Source organism: Podarcis bocagei (genome assembly GCF_964188305.1).
Source record: "Podarcis bocagei genome assembly, chromosome: 1".
NCBI lineage: Eukaryota > Metazoa > Chordata > Lepidosauria > Squamata > Lacertidae > Podarcis > Podarcis bocagei.
This window is the reverse complement of record NC_138125.1, coordinates 4,463,808-4,479,517: the sequence shown is the minus strand read 5'-3', so window position 1 is coordinate 4,479,517 and position 15,710 is coordinate 4,463,808. Positions and strand designations below refer to the sequence as shown.

The window sequence follows — 15,710 nt, the reverse complement described above, 5'->3', positions numbered from 1 at the left end:
AATCCTAGAATGGTAGCACTGGAAGGGATCGCCAATGGGTCATCTAATCCAACCCCCTGCAATGAAGGAATCACCGCTGAATAATCCCTGACAGCTGGCCATCCAACCTCTGTTTAAAAACCTCCAATGAAGGCAAGTCCATTCTGGAATGTACTATTATCATCTATTAACATAAAACTATTAGCATGTTTTATGTCTTTCAAAGAACTTACAGCGACTTTTATACTCCAAATCATGGAATATTTTGTATAAGGCACCTTTCTAAAAAAGAATGGTCTTCCACCCCATCCCTGCAATCTTTCTGGACAAAGCCTAACACAACTCTCTTGTGAGAAAGGTCTAGGAATGGCCACAGAGAAGGCCCTGTTCCTTCTGGAGGTTGATTTAGCCTCTACACAGGAGTTTTCCTCAAGCCTCTGCATTTAAGCTCTCCCAACTCCTTGGAAACTAAGGCGCCAACTGAGCTCCAGCCGATGGGAGATATCATCCACAAGTATATCAAAACCATTTAAACAAAACAAGAAACCAGACGTGTTTGCCAGATTTCAATGGGATGCTGACAGGATGAACATTCCTTTACCAAGCCAATGAAAAATCCACATATTAAACCACAATTTCAAGGACACAAACCCCCAATAAACTCTATTTTAAATTGTATAACAAATTCCAAGTGTCTGGGGCTGTACCATAAGGAAGCCAAGAGGAAGAGGAATGTCTAGAGAGCATGCAACTGTTCGCCTGCCACAATGTTCCTTCATTGTACAAGCTGCATAGGGGAAATAACACTGCTTTCCCCTTCTTTAGTGTCTTTGAACCAGCAGTACCCATAACATCAGTCCGCTTCACTATCTCAGATCTTTGTAGGATCCTGATGCACCACCTGTCTCCACATGTACCTGCCCTCACAACCAAGACCCTCAAGGGTTCCTGTTCCAGGTTCATATGATGTTTGCCAGGGGTTACCCTGGGAGAAGCCCTTCTTAGTGGAACTGCCCTATGGAATGCTCTCTCAAGGGAGCCTCACCTGGTGCCTACTGGTTAAAGGCAAGGAGTTTTAATATATATATATCTGACCTTGGCTGGATTTGTTGTTTTTGTGCTGCTCCCAATGATTTTATGTTTTTCTTTGCTATATTTCTGCATGGTTTTAATTTGTATGTTTTAAATGTGTTTCTAAGTGTTGTATACTGCTCTGGGTATTTTATTAATCTGTGTGGTATAAATTCCATAAGTAGTAAATATATTTGTGCATAACTGACAGATTCCCACTGTCTGACTGGTATTTTACTAGTTCCACCAGCCAAAAGTTTTTCTTTCCTATTTTCACAAGGGCCATGTGCAATAATAAACCCTTAGGAAGTTGAAGAATCAATCCAGAGGACGCAGGCTAATCTGCATTTGCTAGAAAGCTGATGCTTCAGATAACTATCGCATTATGGAACAGGTATCAAGAACGACTGCCGCAAGCTGCTTGACACATGAAGAGGCAACATTTGGCTCCATAACCAGCAGATACTCACTGAAGGTCTTGCAGATGTCAGACACAGCTTTGAAGACTCGATCAGAAAAGTTCACTTTCACCTTCACGTACTTCATGTTGGGGAGCTGAAGTCGGAGGAGTTTGTGCTGAGGAGTAAACTGTAGTTTGGCATCTGCCTGTATTCCATACTTATCCAAGGTCCAGTGAGTTTTAAGGAGCCATGTTCTCTTCTTTTCCCACCACAGGGCGTGGTCGGACCAATCTTTCTTGACGTCTAGGACAGCAAAGATAAAAAGATTAGGAAACAAACAGAAAAATCAAGTGAATTCAGTCTATACAGGTTACTGAAATGTTTCTTTAGCTACAGAGTCATAAGCTGTTACTTCTACAGAGTGATAATTAAATGGTACTGATTTTTATTTTTTAGGACAGTTATTCTTCAAACAGCTTGAAGTCATATAAGTGCTAATATACTATTTGGAAGCTGCATTAGTGAACATTTACTCTTAAGGTGGCTAAGCAGCAGATAAGGCCAAAAGAGGTAATAGTTTCAGCTCATCCAATGATAATACTATTTGGTCATGTACACAAGACCAAGAGAACAAAACTAGTATCGGGTCCAGACACAAGAATTCAGTTTCCTTCAGCCCAGAAAACAATTATATGAAGCAAAACTTCATCCCTCTGCCCCCCTCCGGAAGTACTTATTAGCATGTAATAAATATTCTGAATATATTTGTGCAGGTCTATCCATATGCAAAGGTAAGGTGGTGCTTGCCAGTGCATTTTTCAACCTCAGAAGAATAGCTTACATTAGATAATTGGCTGTGAAAAAGGTGAGTCTTTGCAAGAGATGTTCAAAAGGAAGTGAGGTTGGCACATCAAAGCCTTTATCGGTCTTACCAGGTTCATGTTTCAAGATTCATTTACTACAGCATAAAGGTAACTTGTTCCAAAGTAATTCTGCACATTTTAACATAGAAAGTTGCATAACTTATTTCCAAACTGTGGTGCTGTGAATCTAAGCTAGTCTGGGTTTGGCCAGAGCCTGGCTACAACCCCAAATACACCACTTTGAGTTCCATGATGGAACAGAGGTGGGATATCAATAGCACGTTGCCAACCCAAATTCTTACAATAATCTACTCAGCCAGATTAAAAACAGGTTGGGTGGAATTTAGTGTAGTGATATAATTGTTCCATCAACGCAAGCTTTTTTGTTTGCCAGAAAAAATGAACACCCCACTCCCCACAAACACTGTTCTAGGGTTTCTCCAGATTCTCTCCCCTCTCCCTTTCAATTCTGATAGGGCAGTGAGGACATGATGGGGCAGGAACCACCATTGGTTAATGTACCTGTGTGTGCTTCCACTAATAAGACTCATTAGTTGACTCCTAGCCACTGATCCAAACAACCCAATCACAAAACTAAATATAGATGTGTGACGATGTAAATTCATTTTACGCAAATGCTCACAGCCTGCCAATAGGACCTGTCCTCCTTATTTAAGGGGTCTAACATTTGATCTCTTATTTAAGAACCATTGTTGGCTGATGGCAGTTTCCCAAGGACACTACAGAGCACAGCTGAGCTATGTGAGGGAACTACCAGGCAACTGGCTAGTAATGGTAGCATTCTAAGGGCACCGCTGAATGTATACAGTGGTACCTCTGGTTGCGAACAGGATCTGTTCTAGAGGCCTGTTCGCAACATGAAAAGAACGCAACCCGCAGCGGCACGTCTGCGTGCATGCGCGGGTTGCAATTCGCCCCTTCTGCACGTGTGTGACATCATTTTGCGTGTCTGCGCATGTGGCGAAACCCGGAAGTAACCCTTTCCGGTACTTCCGGATCGCCGCGGGATGTAACCTGAAAGAAAGTAACATGAAGTGGATGTAACATGAGGTATGACTGTACCACAATTCCATGTTGGGCACATAATTCAACGTCCTAAAAATCTCAGCTTTCATTAGTATAAAAAGTTTCTATTCATGATGGCTGCTTGAAAATGTGTGGGAGCATTTGATGAAAGCTGACCAAACAGGATTTCTAGTGGTTGTTGCCTTCCAAGGCTTCTTGCTTCTGCCTTAGTTAACAAAATTGGAATTATGGCAAAGGATGAAAACCGCCCCTACAACCCACAGAACCTTTCTTTGCCCAATGCAGATTTTGAATTACTTTTCAACGAGTTTTAACCAAGTGCATGCAACCCTGGCTCAGAGCTATTTAATGGCTTAGGACAGTGGTTTTCAACCTGTGTGCTGTGGCACCCTGGGGTGCCTTGAAGGATGGTCAGGGGTGCCGCATCCCTCCTCTGATGCCCTCTCATGTCTCTGCCTCCCAAAGGCTTGCATGGCTATTTGTTGCAGCAGCCCTGGCTACAAGCTCCGCCTGGACTCAAAAAGGTTGAAAACCTCTGGCTTAGGAACATCAGAATCCTTTGCAAATTTAAAGTAAGAAGTGCTCTATGATAAGAGAGGAAAGGCTTATCTACACACAGAACAAGAAACTGTTTAAAGGGACACAGTGAAGGCGTTACACCACCACAGCAGCTAAATTGAAGGTCATAAGAAATATAAAGCACTTAAGATTCTACTTCCTAACAAGAAAACATTTTGAGAATTATTGAGAAACACATGATCTTTCTGAAAAGCTTAACATGGGCAGAGAGGAAAAGGGAAGGCACAGTTGGTTCTAAAGACATCAAAGCACTGACATCATAAAAACAACAAATTCTTTAAAGAGAAAGAGAAGCAACTTCTGTTGGTGCAATATAGCTGGACATCAGGAGTGGCAGCCAGGATACTCTACCATCAAATTAAACAAAACCAAATATAGAAAAGCATGCAGCTTGCAACGAGGCTTGGCTGCTCTCAGAGAATTCTGTCAAATGACTATGATGAACTATGGGCCAAACTTCTGCTTCTCTGAAAAACACTGAGGGTGGAGGAATGGTCTTGGCACTGAAACAAGCTTTCTGCATCACCAGCACTTCTGCTGCTTCAGGTTTAGATGTATGTGGCAGATTCCAGATTGCCGTCCTCAAGAGCAGTTTGATCTAAAACAAATACAAACTTCTAAATTCACCATTTCCAAGCATTCTATGATAATTGTTTCCAAGACTACTGGTATACAATGGCCCAAGTACAGACGTAACAGACATTGGGCTGGAACATATCTTACAGTAAGCCACAGTAGGAAAGAAACCATTGCTTACTGTAAGTGAGCTAAATGCTGGTGCATACTTCTCAAATGTATACTACACTTCACTCTGTCTTGTCCAGTGCTGGGAGAAACAAATCACAAGACTTGACCTAGCTTTACGTGAGGCCAACATTCCTAGTTTGTCCCAAATGAAAAACAAGTACTGTACTATGCCTTGGCCTCTACTAATCCGCTTGCATGGAGATAAACAAACCATGAATGTTGGTTCACATGTAATTCCAAGCCAAGCTTCATGGTTTGTTTCTCCCAGTTCCAGATCAAGATAGTGTAGATGTCCATATCTAGAGGAGTTTTCGTGCATTAGCTTTTCCAATACCCAACTGCAATACAGAATGCCCCCGTTTCTGTACCCATGGGCAACCGAATTTCAACCCAAAAGAAAACAAGTCTCCAACACTCATAAGCTCCCTTTAAGTTCTGCTACTTAAAAACCATTAATGCCATGTTTCCATTTAAAAGCGCAAGCGATCTTTATAAACTTTTCTCTAAGCCAGAACACTGCAAATTTTCAGTGGGAAAAGGGAACCGGAAAGTCTCAACTGGATGAGGCATCTGAATGCCTTATTTCAAGGCACTGAAGAGCACGGAACCAACTTCAACTGTTGAATAGTGGCAGAGGCTGGTTCATGAACCAAGAAGTCTATAGTTCTAATCTTGCCTTTGGAATGAGTTCATTAGATCAGTGTTTCCCAACCTTTTTTGGGCAAAGGCACACTTGTTTCATGAAAAAAATCTCGAGGCACACCACCATTACAGCCCCGTGACGTCAGCGCGCAGCGTCACGCCGGGAGGGACATGAATTGCTAGCAAATTACATAATCACCTCCTTGAGGGCTGGCTCATCTTCTCCGAAGGCAGAACCCCATTAATTAACAGCACAGACTCACACCATAGCCAAGACGAGGGGGGAAAACCTCAGTCATGCACAGTCATGCACATGTGGGGGCTAAATGAGGACGAAGACCGGGCAGAGAGCAGGGTTCAAATCACCCCACCTGGCCAGGACAATCCCTGGGTGCTCCCTTGGGCCACTCGCCTGACCCACCTCGCAGGGCTGTTGTTGCGAGGATAACACGGGGAGAACCACGCGCGCCCCTGGGAGCTCCTTGGAGGAGAAAGCGGGCGATGAATGCAATGCACGAAATATATGAGAGGCGACCAGGTTTTGCAGGTGAGGGGCCCCCGCCGGCCTCCGCTTCCAACACCCGGCGCAACGACGCCAAAGTTTCCCCCCGGGCTCGGCTCGGGGAGCAGCGCTGCTCCCCCCGGCTCCCCTTCACCCTCCCGGCTCTCTCTGCCGCCCACTGGGGACCCCCCTCACCTGCCAAGTCCGGAGTGCCGTGGAAGTTGCATGCATGCATGCAGGGCGCCGCGTTGCCATTGCATTGCACTGCACTCCATGCAACGCCTGCACGCATGCATTGCCTTGCACGCCCGCCAAGGGGTCTCCCCGCGGTCCGATGCGTCCCCTCTGGCGCGGATGCAGCATTGCAAAAATAAAAAACCCCCGACGCAGCCCTACCTGGGGGGCAGCCTCCGCCTCCGCCGCTCCGCCTCCGCGGGGATCCCCAGGCTCCATCCTGCCGCCCGATCTCCACGGGGGCACAGGCAGGCTGCGCGGGGTCTGCGCGGAAGAGCCCCTGCCCGCCACCGCTGCGCTCATTCCATGGCCGGGAGAAGAGCGCTTCAAACAAAACGCCCGGCCCGCCAGGCCACGCTGGGAAACGTAGTTCGCGCACCCCGTGCGGGCGCGGAACCCAAGGGCGAGGGGACTACGGATCCCGGCAGCCCCCGCGCCAGGGACGGAGGGGGAGAGGCCGGGTGCAGGGATGGAGGGACGGGTGGGCGAGCGAGTGAGTGAGTGGCAGCCGCCAAGCCTTGGCCGAGAGCCAGGAAGGGCCTCCCCGGAGGAGGAGGAGGAGGAGGGAGGCGCAGAGCGGGAGGGAGGGAGGGAACCCCAGGGGGCATCTAGTGACGGCACCCCAATCGAAAATTTGACTTTTTTAAAAAAAATCTTTCAAATTTTTTAATTTCTCCCGCGGCACACCAGGCAACATCTCGCGGCACACTAGTGTGCCGCGGAACAGTGGTTGGGAAACACTGCATTAGATGGCCATAAACAAACCTCTCATCCTTCCATTTGCAATATGAGGCTAATACTGACATACCTTACAAGGCTGAATACTCTAATACACACCAAACATAATTTATTGCATTAGAATTCCTAGTTTTTGGTTACTGGGTTTTTATTTTAAGAGGCATTTGACACACAAAGCAGTATGGGTGCATTTCCAGACCATAATAACAGTTGCTAACTATGTTTTTAGGAATGCAAGTAGCAGCCCCAGTCATTCCATTCTATGATATCCAGCCACCCATCCAACAAAACATTGCTGATTTACATTTCATTCTACTCTCTCCAAAGCTCATAGCTTGATCACAAGTAGTCATGCTGACTCAAATGAAGTTAGGAGAAAATGTTCCAAGTAGGGATACTTGAAGGAGACACACATTCCTTAAAAGAAAATGTTATCAGCACAGCAAATGGAAGAGTCATAAATAGGAGACACACGAGATAAGAATTAACTTTGGATTTTTTTAAGAGTTCAGAATGCTTGTACTTTGGTCCTGAAAATGGGTGGGTTGGAGAATACGAAATTTAGCAGGGCAGACACACAATCGCAAGGTCAGGGTGGTCCAACACATGGCCTATGGGCCACATGAGACTTGCGAGGCCTTTTTTGGTGGCCTTTGGCAACAATGTCAGTGATTAGAAGAAATATACAGCAGCAGAAGTTGTTGGAGAAAGCCTGCGTAAGTTACGCACTCCAATTCTCACACTCCCCCTTATGATACTTGTCTTGGTGCCTAGCTCTCAACTTACTTGTAGCCAAGGCAAATTTTGCAACCTGTGCAGTAATAAAGCCTGCCAGTGTTCCGAATTCCCTGGGCTCTAGGAGCACGTCCAATTACGGCCAAGTGAATATGTCTTGTTGCCAGGTTTGGCGACCGACATCTCCACCATTTGGCTGGTGTGCAGCTGCGTTTTCTGCTGCCATGCACACCCCCACATGCCCCAGCACCAAGACACTGGTGCACGACAACGTGCTGGCCGATCTGTGGAGATTTCTTGCCAGTTTTATTCTAGATCATTTTATTTGATGTTTTAATGTGTTGTAAACTGTGTTGAGATTCAAAGCAGTATAGAAATGAAATGAACATCAACCCTCTGGGAGCCAAGCCAGCTGCAAGGGTCCTGTGCCTTATATATAAATGATTAAGGCACAATCAGTGAGTCTGTCCATGAGTTGGAGTCTGTGTTACATCTGGAAGCTGGAGCAACAGAGCTACCGTATTTTGCGCCCCATAGGACGCACCTAGTTTTTTTTGGGGGAAGAACCAGGTCGGGGAACAGTGGGAAGGTGCGCTCCGCCTCCCCACTGTCCCCCGAGCTTGTGGGGCTGGCGATGGGGAGAAGTGCGCTGAGCCCGGGACTGCAGGCAGCTCTGCACAGCCATCGGGAGCCGGGCGGGACTTCGCGCCCCGCTCCCGATGGCCGCGCAGAGCTGCGCTGAGCCCGGGACTGCAGGCAGCTCTGCGCAGCCATCGCAGCCGGTCTCCCGAGGGTTGTGCAGAGCTTCCTGAAGCCTGGAGAGCGAGAGGGGTTGGTGCACACCGGCCCCTCTCGCTCTCCAGGCTTCAGCGAAAGCCTGCATTCACCCCATAGGACGCACACACATTTCCCCTTCATTTTTGGAGGGGGGAAAGTGCGTCCTATAGGGCGAAAAATGCGGTACTTTCTACTTGTATCTATCTGAATAAATATCTGCAAAGCCTACAAGCTATATGTATAGATCATTTTCCAGCCTAATCTTCCACAGCAGTAAACTATTTCAGACTTTGCTTCATGGTGACTTGAGTTGAGGGCAACTTCAGCTATGTGGGTTTCTCACCTCAGATTTCCAACAGATGATATAAATCAAATAACTAAGAATTTGCTTTATTAATGGTCATCATGGGCTCATTTCCCCCTAATAATACTGATGTAGAAATCCCTGTCTACAGCCATACTACCCTGAACACGCCCGATCTCTTCTGATCTCAGAAGCTAAGCAGGGTCAGGCCTGGTTAGTACTTGGATGGGAGACCGACTGGGAATACCGGGTGCCGTAGGCTTTTGCCTCCTTGGGACGCGGGTGGCGCTGTGGGTAAAACCTCGGTGCCTAGGACTTGCTGATCGCATGGTCGGCGGTTCGAATCCCCGCGGCGGGGTGCACTCCCGTCGTTCGGTCCCAGCGCCTGCCAACCTAGCAATTCGAAAGCACCCCCGGGTGCAAGTAGATTAATAGGGACCGCTTACTGGCGGGAAGGTAAACGGCATTCCGTGTGTTGCGCTGGCTCGCCAGATGCAGCTTGTCACGCTGGCCACGTGACCCGGAAGTGTCTGCGGACAGCGCTGGCTCCCGACCTATAGAGTGAGATGAGCGCACAACCCTAGAGTCTGGCAGACTGGCCCATATGGGCAGGGGTACCTTTACCTTTACTTAGAAATCCCTCAATTCGCTTTTCAATAGTCGCTGAATGGAAGGCCAGACAGTTTTTCACGGTAAGCAACACCCTTTTCACTTGAGCAGATACTGTTCCCCAGGGCCAGTTCATAGCTCAGAAGAATTGCCGAAAGTCACCAAGGGAGTGGGCTGTATACTTTTCGTGCAGTGGACCCAAAAGATGCTGCTGGAAGCAGCCGCCCTCAAGATCCCTCAAACCAAGCCAGAAACCCGCAAACAGCTTAGCAACCCTGCTTTAGAAACTGTTCTATAAACCACAACAAATTACAATTAAATTAGCCTTTTAAAAAATATAGGCTCAGTTCCCTAGAAAGTTATGGATAAATAACTCTGGAACTCTGGAAATAGAAACAACAAAGTCACAGTCTTAAGAGGAAGCTACTGATTTGGGCTGGGTCTAAACTACAACCCAACTGTTTCCTGCCTGCGGTATAACAAAACCAGTACTTTAGGATTGCTAAGAAGACTGCAATCTTTCAGACCAAACCAGTTCTCAGTGCTGTTTCTGTCTTCTTGTAAGGAAACGTATAAGATTATTCTATTCTATGCATGCAGTTAATTTGAAAGGAGCAAGATAAACTGTTCTGTCCTCTTGGAAGTAAACAGAACTAAATGAACTGATAACAAGAGACAGCAGATATCTATAGGAATTCCCTCTAATAGTTTTGGCAGCAGAAAGGGCTAGGAAAAGAGCAAACTATTTGTCATATGACTCCTGCAATTTAAAAATATTTTAAAAATCCTACTTCTATGACCCCTGCCTGAGTATTTCCTTTAAACTTGTAGCCCCTGAATGACTAATTCAGTTATAAATGTTTCCTGTTACTATTTATTTAATTGTAAAAAAAATTGTCCCATTTTGAAAACCAAGGTTATGGTAACAGAATGTACATTTTAAATGACAATGAACTATTTACGGCAAAATGAATATTTTCTTTCTAACAGCTTGTACAGAACCTTGGTTCTCGAACGCCTTCTGACTCAAACGTTTTGGCTCCCGAATGCCGCAAACCCAGAAGTAAGTGTTCCAGTTTGTGAACGTTTTTTGGAAGTCAAACATCTGATGCGGCTTCCGATTGAGCGAAGGAAGCCCCTGCAGCCGATCAGAAGCTACACCTTGGCTTTCGAAAGTCGAACAGACTTCCAGAATGGATTCCATTCGAGAACCAAGGTATGACTGTACTACGTGGGCAAGGTTCACCTAACCAGTCCTATCAGCTGAAGCTGTGCACAAGATCTTCCATTTGCACAACACGCAGCTACGGTAATGGCTCGCCTCTCCAAAAAGTTATGGGAGAATGTGATGCTAACAACCAATACCAAGATGATGGTCTACCAGATGTGCATGTTGGGCACACTGCTTGCTTTATGGTAGACACACGTGGGCAACTTACACCTGGCCAGGAGTGATGCCTCAATACCTTCCACATGTGCTGCAAAAGGAAGATTTTGGGCACCACATGGCAAGACAAGAGTCTCAAACAAAGATATGCTATTCCAAGTCCACATTCCCAGGATGTTCACTCTCCTGTCTCAGCGACGTCTACGCTGGCTTGGTCATGTACACAGAAGGGAAGATGACAGGATTCCCAAGGACATGGTCTACAGGGAGCTGACGTCAGGCCCCAGGTCCATTGGCAGACCAACTCTTGTGTTACAAAGATGTCTGCGAACGTGACATTAAGGCTAGCAGCATTAACCCCACCACGTGGGAATCCCTTGCAGATGACCATAGTGCCTGGAGACAGACTGTCAGGTTGTATATCTATAATAGTGATCAGAAGAGGAATGACTGCTGGGAGGAGTGCAGAAAGAAATGTCATGCTACACCTGCAGCAGCACAACTGAATGCCTTCATCTGCCCCAGCTGCAATGAAACATGCCTCTCCCGTATTAGTCTCTACAGCCACAGCAGAAGGTGCTGTAACTCTACAACAGTTTGACTTCACCCCAAAGGTGCACTCTTCCACTGTGTCCTGAGACAGAAGGATGCCAACCAATCTTGGCAAGACTCTCTTAATCTAATCTACCACGAAGGATTGTGTGTGGACAGGATACAAGATGTAAATATATACATCCAACACTTTTTAATAAAAACCTGGGTATCAAAATACTTATAAATATTAATGGAATGAAGACAGAAACAGCCAAGAGCCATAGAAGAGCTCTTGAGTATCTTATGCTGTTGAAATTGCCATTCAGATCCAATTTGAAGCATTTGGACCATTCACTGGTCTGATCCAAAGAAGCTGTTCCTATCTCCTAAACAAATCTATAGCAGTTAAACCAAACCCATCATCTTGTTGGCAGTCGGGGGAAGCTGTGAGCATTGACAAGTCTCAATATTACCATCCTGCCTCCTAACACCCGAAATCAAACAGCACGTTTTTGACCAGTTATTTAAAAGCTATCCTTTCACTGGGGGCGGGGGGAGAGAATCCATTTCACTATAGGCACTGCATAGCAAATGCTTTACGCTCAAGGGCAAGTCAACAGCTAGATATTGTGCTTTGCGGCAAATCCTGCCAACTGAGTAACGAGAGTGCCAAAGCTTGTGTGTCACTTCCTCTTCGGAAAGGACGCTGATGGATGCTTAGCATACAGAGTCATTTGCCTTATTTAAAGCCTGCTTGCTATCATGTCCCTGTTTGTTCCTCCTCCTTTACTTTGACAAACCAGATTCACATGCCTGTGACTTCCTAAGAAGAGGGGGTTTTCCTTCAAGAGGATGCTTACATCAGAGCGGACACATTAAATCACAAGTCTAAAGAACCATGCCAGCAAGCAGCTGACAAACCAAGGAATCTGAAACTCAATTTAACTCAGGCATTGAAGGGCACATTTTTGTCCACCTAAAATAGATAAGACTAATTAGTGATAAAATTCTAATCATACACACAGTAAGCTGCAGGAAGAACACTATACTAGTGTAATGCAGCCTTTTCTAACCTGGTGCCCTCCATATATTTTAAACTACAGTGTAATGTTTTGGGAGCTGAAGTCCAATCTGGAAGGCAGCAGGCTGGTGAAGGCTAGTTTAGAGCAAGCAAAGAGATTTAATAACAGCTCTGTTAAATAGCAAGAAGTGCCAGACTCTTAGTCACATCAACAGCACAATCCTATGCATATTCAGAAGTAAATCTCACATTATTTAGAGAGAGGCTTACTCCTAGGTATGTGCTTTCAAAGTACATTTTCTTTTCTGTTGACCACCAAGCTGGCTTCCCCTCATTCAAAATATTAATCAAGGAGCCCAGTTACATGCAGACACCCCAAGGGGATATCACAGTGGGGGTTTCTGTTTCAGTTTCCCAAACTACAGTCCCCTATTCAACAATGCAAATTGTTTATTTTATACCCAGGGGAGCTTTAAAAGCCTTTTGCAATGCAGAAGGGGTGGAAGAATGGAGGGGAATTTGGGGAAATGTTAAAGAAAGCTGCAATTTGCATGCAGATCTCCCTGTAGCCATCTATGGACTTCAGCCAAAAACCCAAATTAAAGAGGAGGGGAAAGGTAGGGCTGAGTGATGAAAGGAACTTATATAAAAGGCAACAGAGAAAACTGAAGACTTAGTCATTGAAATTATAACAACTTTAAATGGAAAAATTGCAATACTGACCATTTGGACTGAATTGTTTTTATTTCTGTTGCTTACAGAAGGTTCATTACAGATTCAACTCAATGAATCTGCAAGCATTCCCTCCATTACAGTAAAACCTCAAGTGCGCGCAAAACTGGTAAATCAATAACACTGCATTTTCTTTGTGTTTTATTCATAAACCTTCCTTCTCTCACCAACCCCCACGTTAATGGGAAAGAGAGAAATCCACCACTAAATGAATGCTTGTGCCCTGAATTTCACACGTTTATTCCTAAGAGAAACACTTGAGCTTGCTATCATCAGATTTCCAGTAACAGAAAGGTACTGAAGGAACAGACTATCTATCTGATTTGCAGGGATTCAAAGTTCAACGAAAAACAACTGAAAAGGTTAAAGATTGAAAAACTCCACCGAAATAAAAAAATTAAAAAATGTGTAAAACAAGGGATGGAAGAATGACAATGAAGAAAGAAAAGATCATAAACCACAGCTGTCTCCCTTATTCCAAAATAACATCCACGCCCAAGCAGAATATTGGGCTATTTAAACATCGCATTTCCATCATTAATTACTTAATCAGAAAATGAAAGTATTCCTGAACCAGCCTGTGGCAAAAGGTAATATTGCACATTATCTGTGCTACCACTGGATTCTATCCATGATTCGAAACGTGCATCAGATAGGACAGCCAATCTTCTATAAATAGCATTGTAACTTAAGTTTGTTCTCCACGTTGGTCAGATTCAGAGCAGGAAGTTAGTACAATAGCTGTCTGACAAATCACTAGCAACGAATTGAGAATGCTTCCAGGCAGCAGTTTACTGTGAAATAGGTGCTGCTCGTGCATGCAGCTTTTCTGCACTGTCCAAATGACATCATCATCGAATGCCGGCCCATATATTTTACATTTAATCTGGATTTCCAATTACTGTGGAAAAACTGTTAAGTAAAGATAACTAGTTATATGATATCGCTGGTGTGGAAGCTCATTATCAAATTTGGGGGTGGTGGGTGGTTTTGTCATGTGCAGTGTTCAAAACTCCCATTGTTCTAGACAGGGAATTTCATTAGCGCGAGCAGTTTCTGAGGAAAGGAGGGACCTTTTTCTTCCTCCCCACTTCCAGCCACTCTCTGAAGACTGGAAAAGAGACCCTCTTAAGAATATTAGAGGGGTGGGCAGGTGAAGGACTAGACTATGTGAAAAACGAACATAATATTTTAGCTGCAGTGCATTCATTTTCAGCTTTGTTATAGAAAAAGCGCACCTACATTCCGTTGTTGCACCCATAACCTAGGTTTAAGGTGCCATTTAGCTCCTAGCTTTCATATCTCAGTTTCTAACACTGGTCGTGTACATGGTGATTTTTTCAGTGATAGTCTCTATTGCCATACCACTATTTCCACTTGGCTCCAGACTTGAACAAAACCTAACTACAGTGGTACCTCGGGTTACAGACGCTTCAGGTTGCAGACTCCGCTAACCCAGAAATAGTAACTTGGTTAAGAACAGTTTCAGGTTAAGAACAGACCTCCAGAACGAATTAAGTTCTTAACCCGAGGTACCACTGTATTTTGTTTCCGGCAGCCCAAACAGTGCAAGTGTGAAGGCACATTGGAATTTCAATCGAGTTTGGAGGAGCTATTCCAGGAATAGACAACCTAAGGCCCATGGGCCAAAAAGCGGCCCACAGGGGTTGTTTAACTGGCCCATGAGCAGCCCCCGAACCGAGCTGCCCACTCAGCAAGTCCCCATGCGCTGCACTAAACCGTATTTATTTTAGATCTTGTTGATTTATGTGGAAATTGTTCAGTTACATTGTGTATTCTTTAATGTTTTGCTTCTTATTTATGACTACTTTTATAGCTGTATAGTTACATATTTTTAATGGTTTGAACGGTGGAAAGGCGGCATACAAATGAAATTATGTATGTATGTATGTATGCTTATGGAACAGGGAATTAAGAGAGCAGGAGCAAGGGAAATGATTCTTCTCTTTCACCTACACTGTTCTTGGTCCCACCTCTCCAATTTCCTAATCCCAGAAGCAAAATGTATTTAATCAACAGGATTACTGAGTAAGGATAGGCTTATTCTTGCTCATCAACACCACATTCTTCCAATCTCAAGACAAATATCCCTCTGCACAAGGATGCCTTCTCCATGGCTAATGTCACAGACTCTGAACTGAGGAAAATGGCAAGATGGCTCAGTGTGTTTCACACACAGAGCTACAGTATAAGCAGAAAGAGTCCTTGAACCCATCAGTTAAGCAATTCAAGTGATTTTCTAAGGCTTACCAGTTACACAGGGTGCCACAGTTGTAGCAACTACAACAGCATTTGCTAAAGTGATCTCTGTTAAGTTTTGTAGCTGCCGGTTACTTATGCAATTAACAGTTTCATTGAAAGCAAAGAGCAACAATCAAAGATACCTTAGCTTACCATGTAGCTTAAATAACCAAAGCAGACAGCCACATATGAAAGCCCACACAATATATCACAAAATTAAAGCAGCATTGCTAGTCATGTAAAGGATTTGTCTTGGTATCCCTGTTTCTATGACAACGACAGAGGCCCATGTCTTCCACCCATTTGCAGGAACCCTGTGGCATCCCCCCCCCTTGTATCTCTTAAAAGAAGTGATGGGGAGCCTAAGGGCCATATTCCCTTGTGCCTAACTTTTCAGGGGCCATATGACAGCAAAGGTTGTACACATCCATTAATGCACTCACACCCACAGATTCATTCACTCACATGTGAATTGGGCTTGAAAAACACATTTCAGTTCCCTCCCCCCAAGTCTAAATGCCAGAGGGTGGCAGTCTTCATGGAGAC

General features: G+C 44.9%; 1 protein-coding gene across 4 annotated transcripts in view; it reads right to left on the bottom strand.

Annotated features, from left to right (window-relative positions):
• Positions 1 to 15,710, bottom strand: part of FERMT2 (FERM domain containing kindlin 2) — an 87,298-nt gene that overhangs the window by 66,038 nt on the left and 5,550 nt on the right. For all 4 annotated transcript variants that reach the window (XM_081192416.1, XM_081192417.1, XM_081192418.1 and 1 more), the window contains exon 3: positions 1,521 to 1,754. In XM_081192416.1, the coding sequence (XP_081048542.1) occupies positions 1,521 to 1,754 (234 nt within the window). The remainder of the gene's footprint in view (positions 1 to 1,520; positions 1,755 to 15,710) is intronic.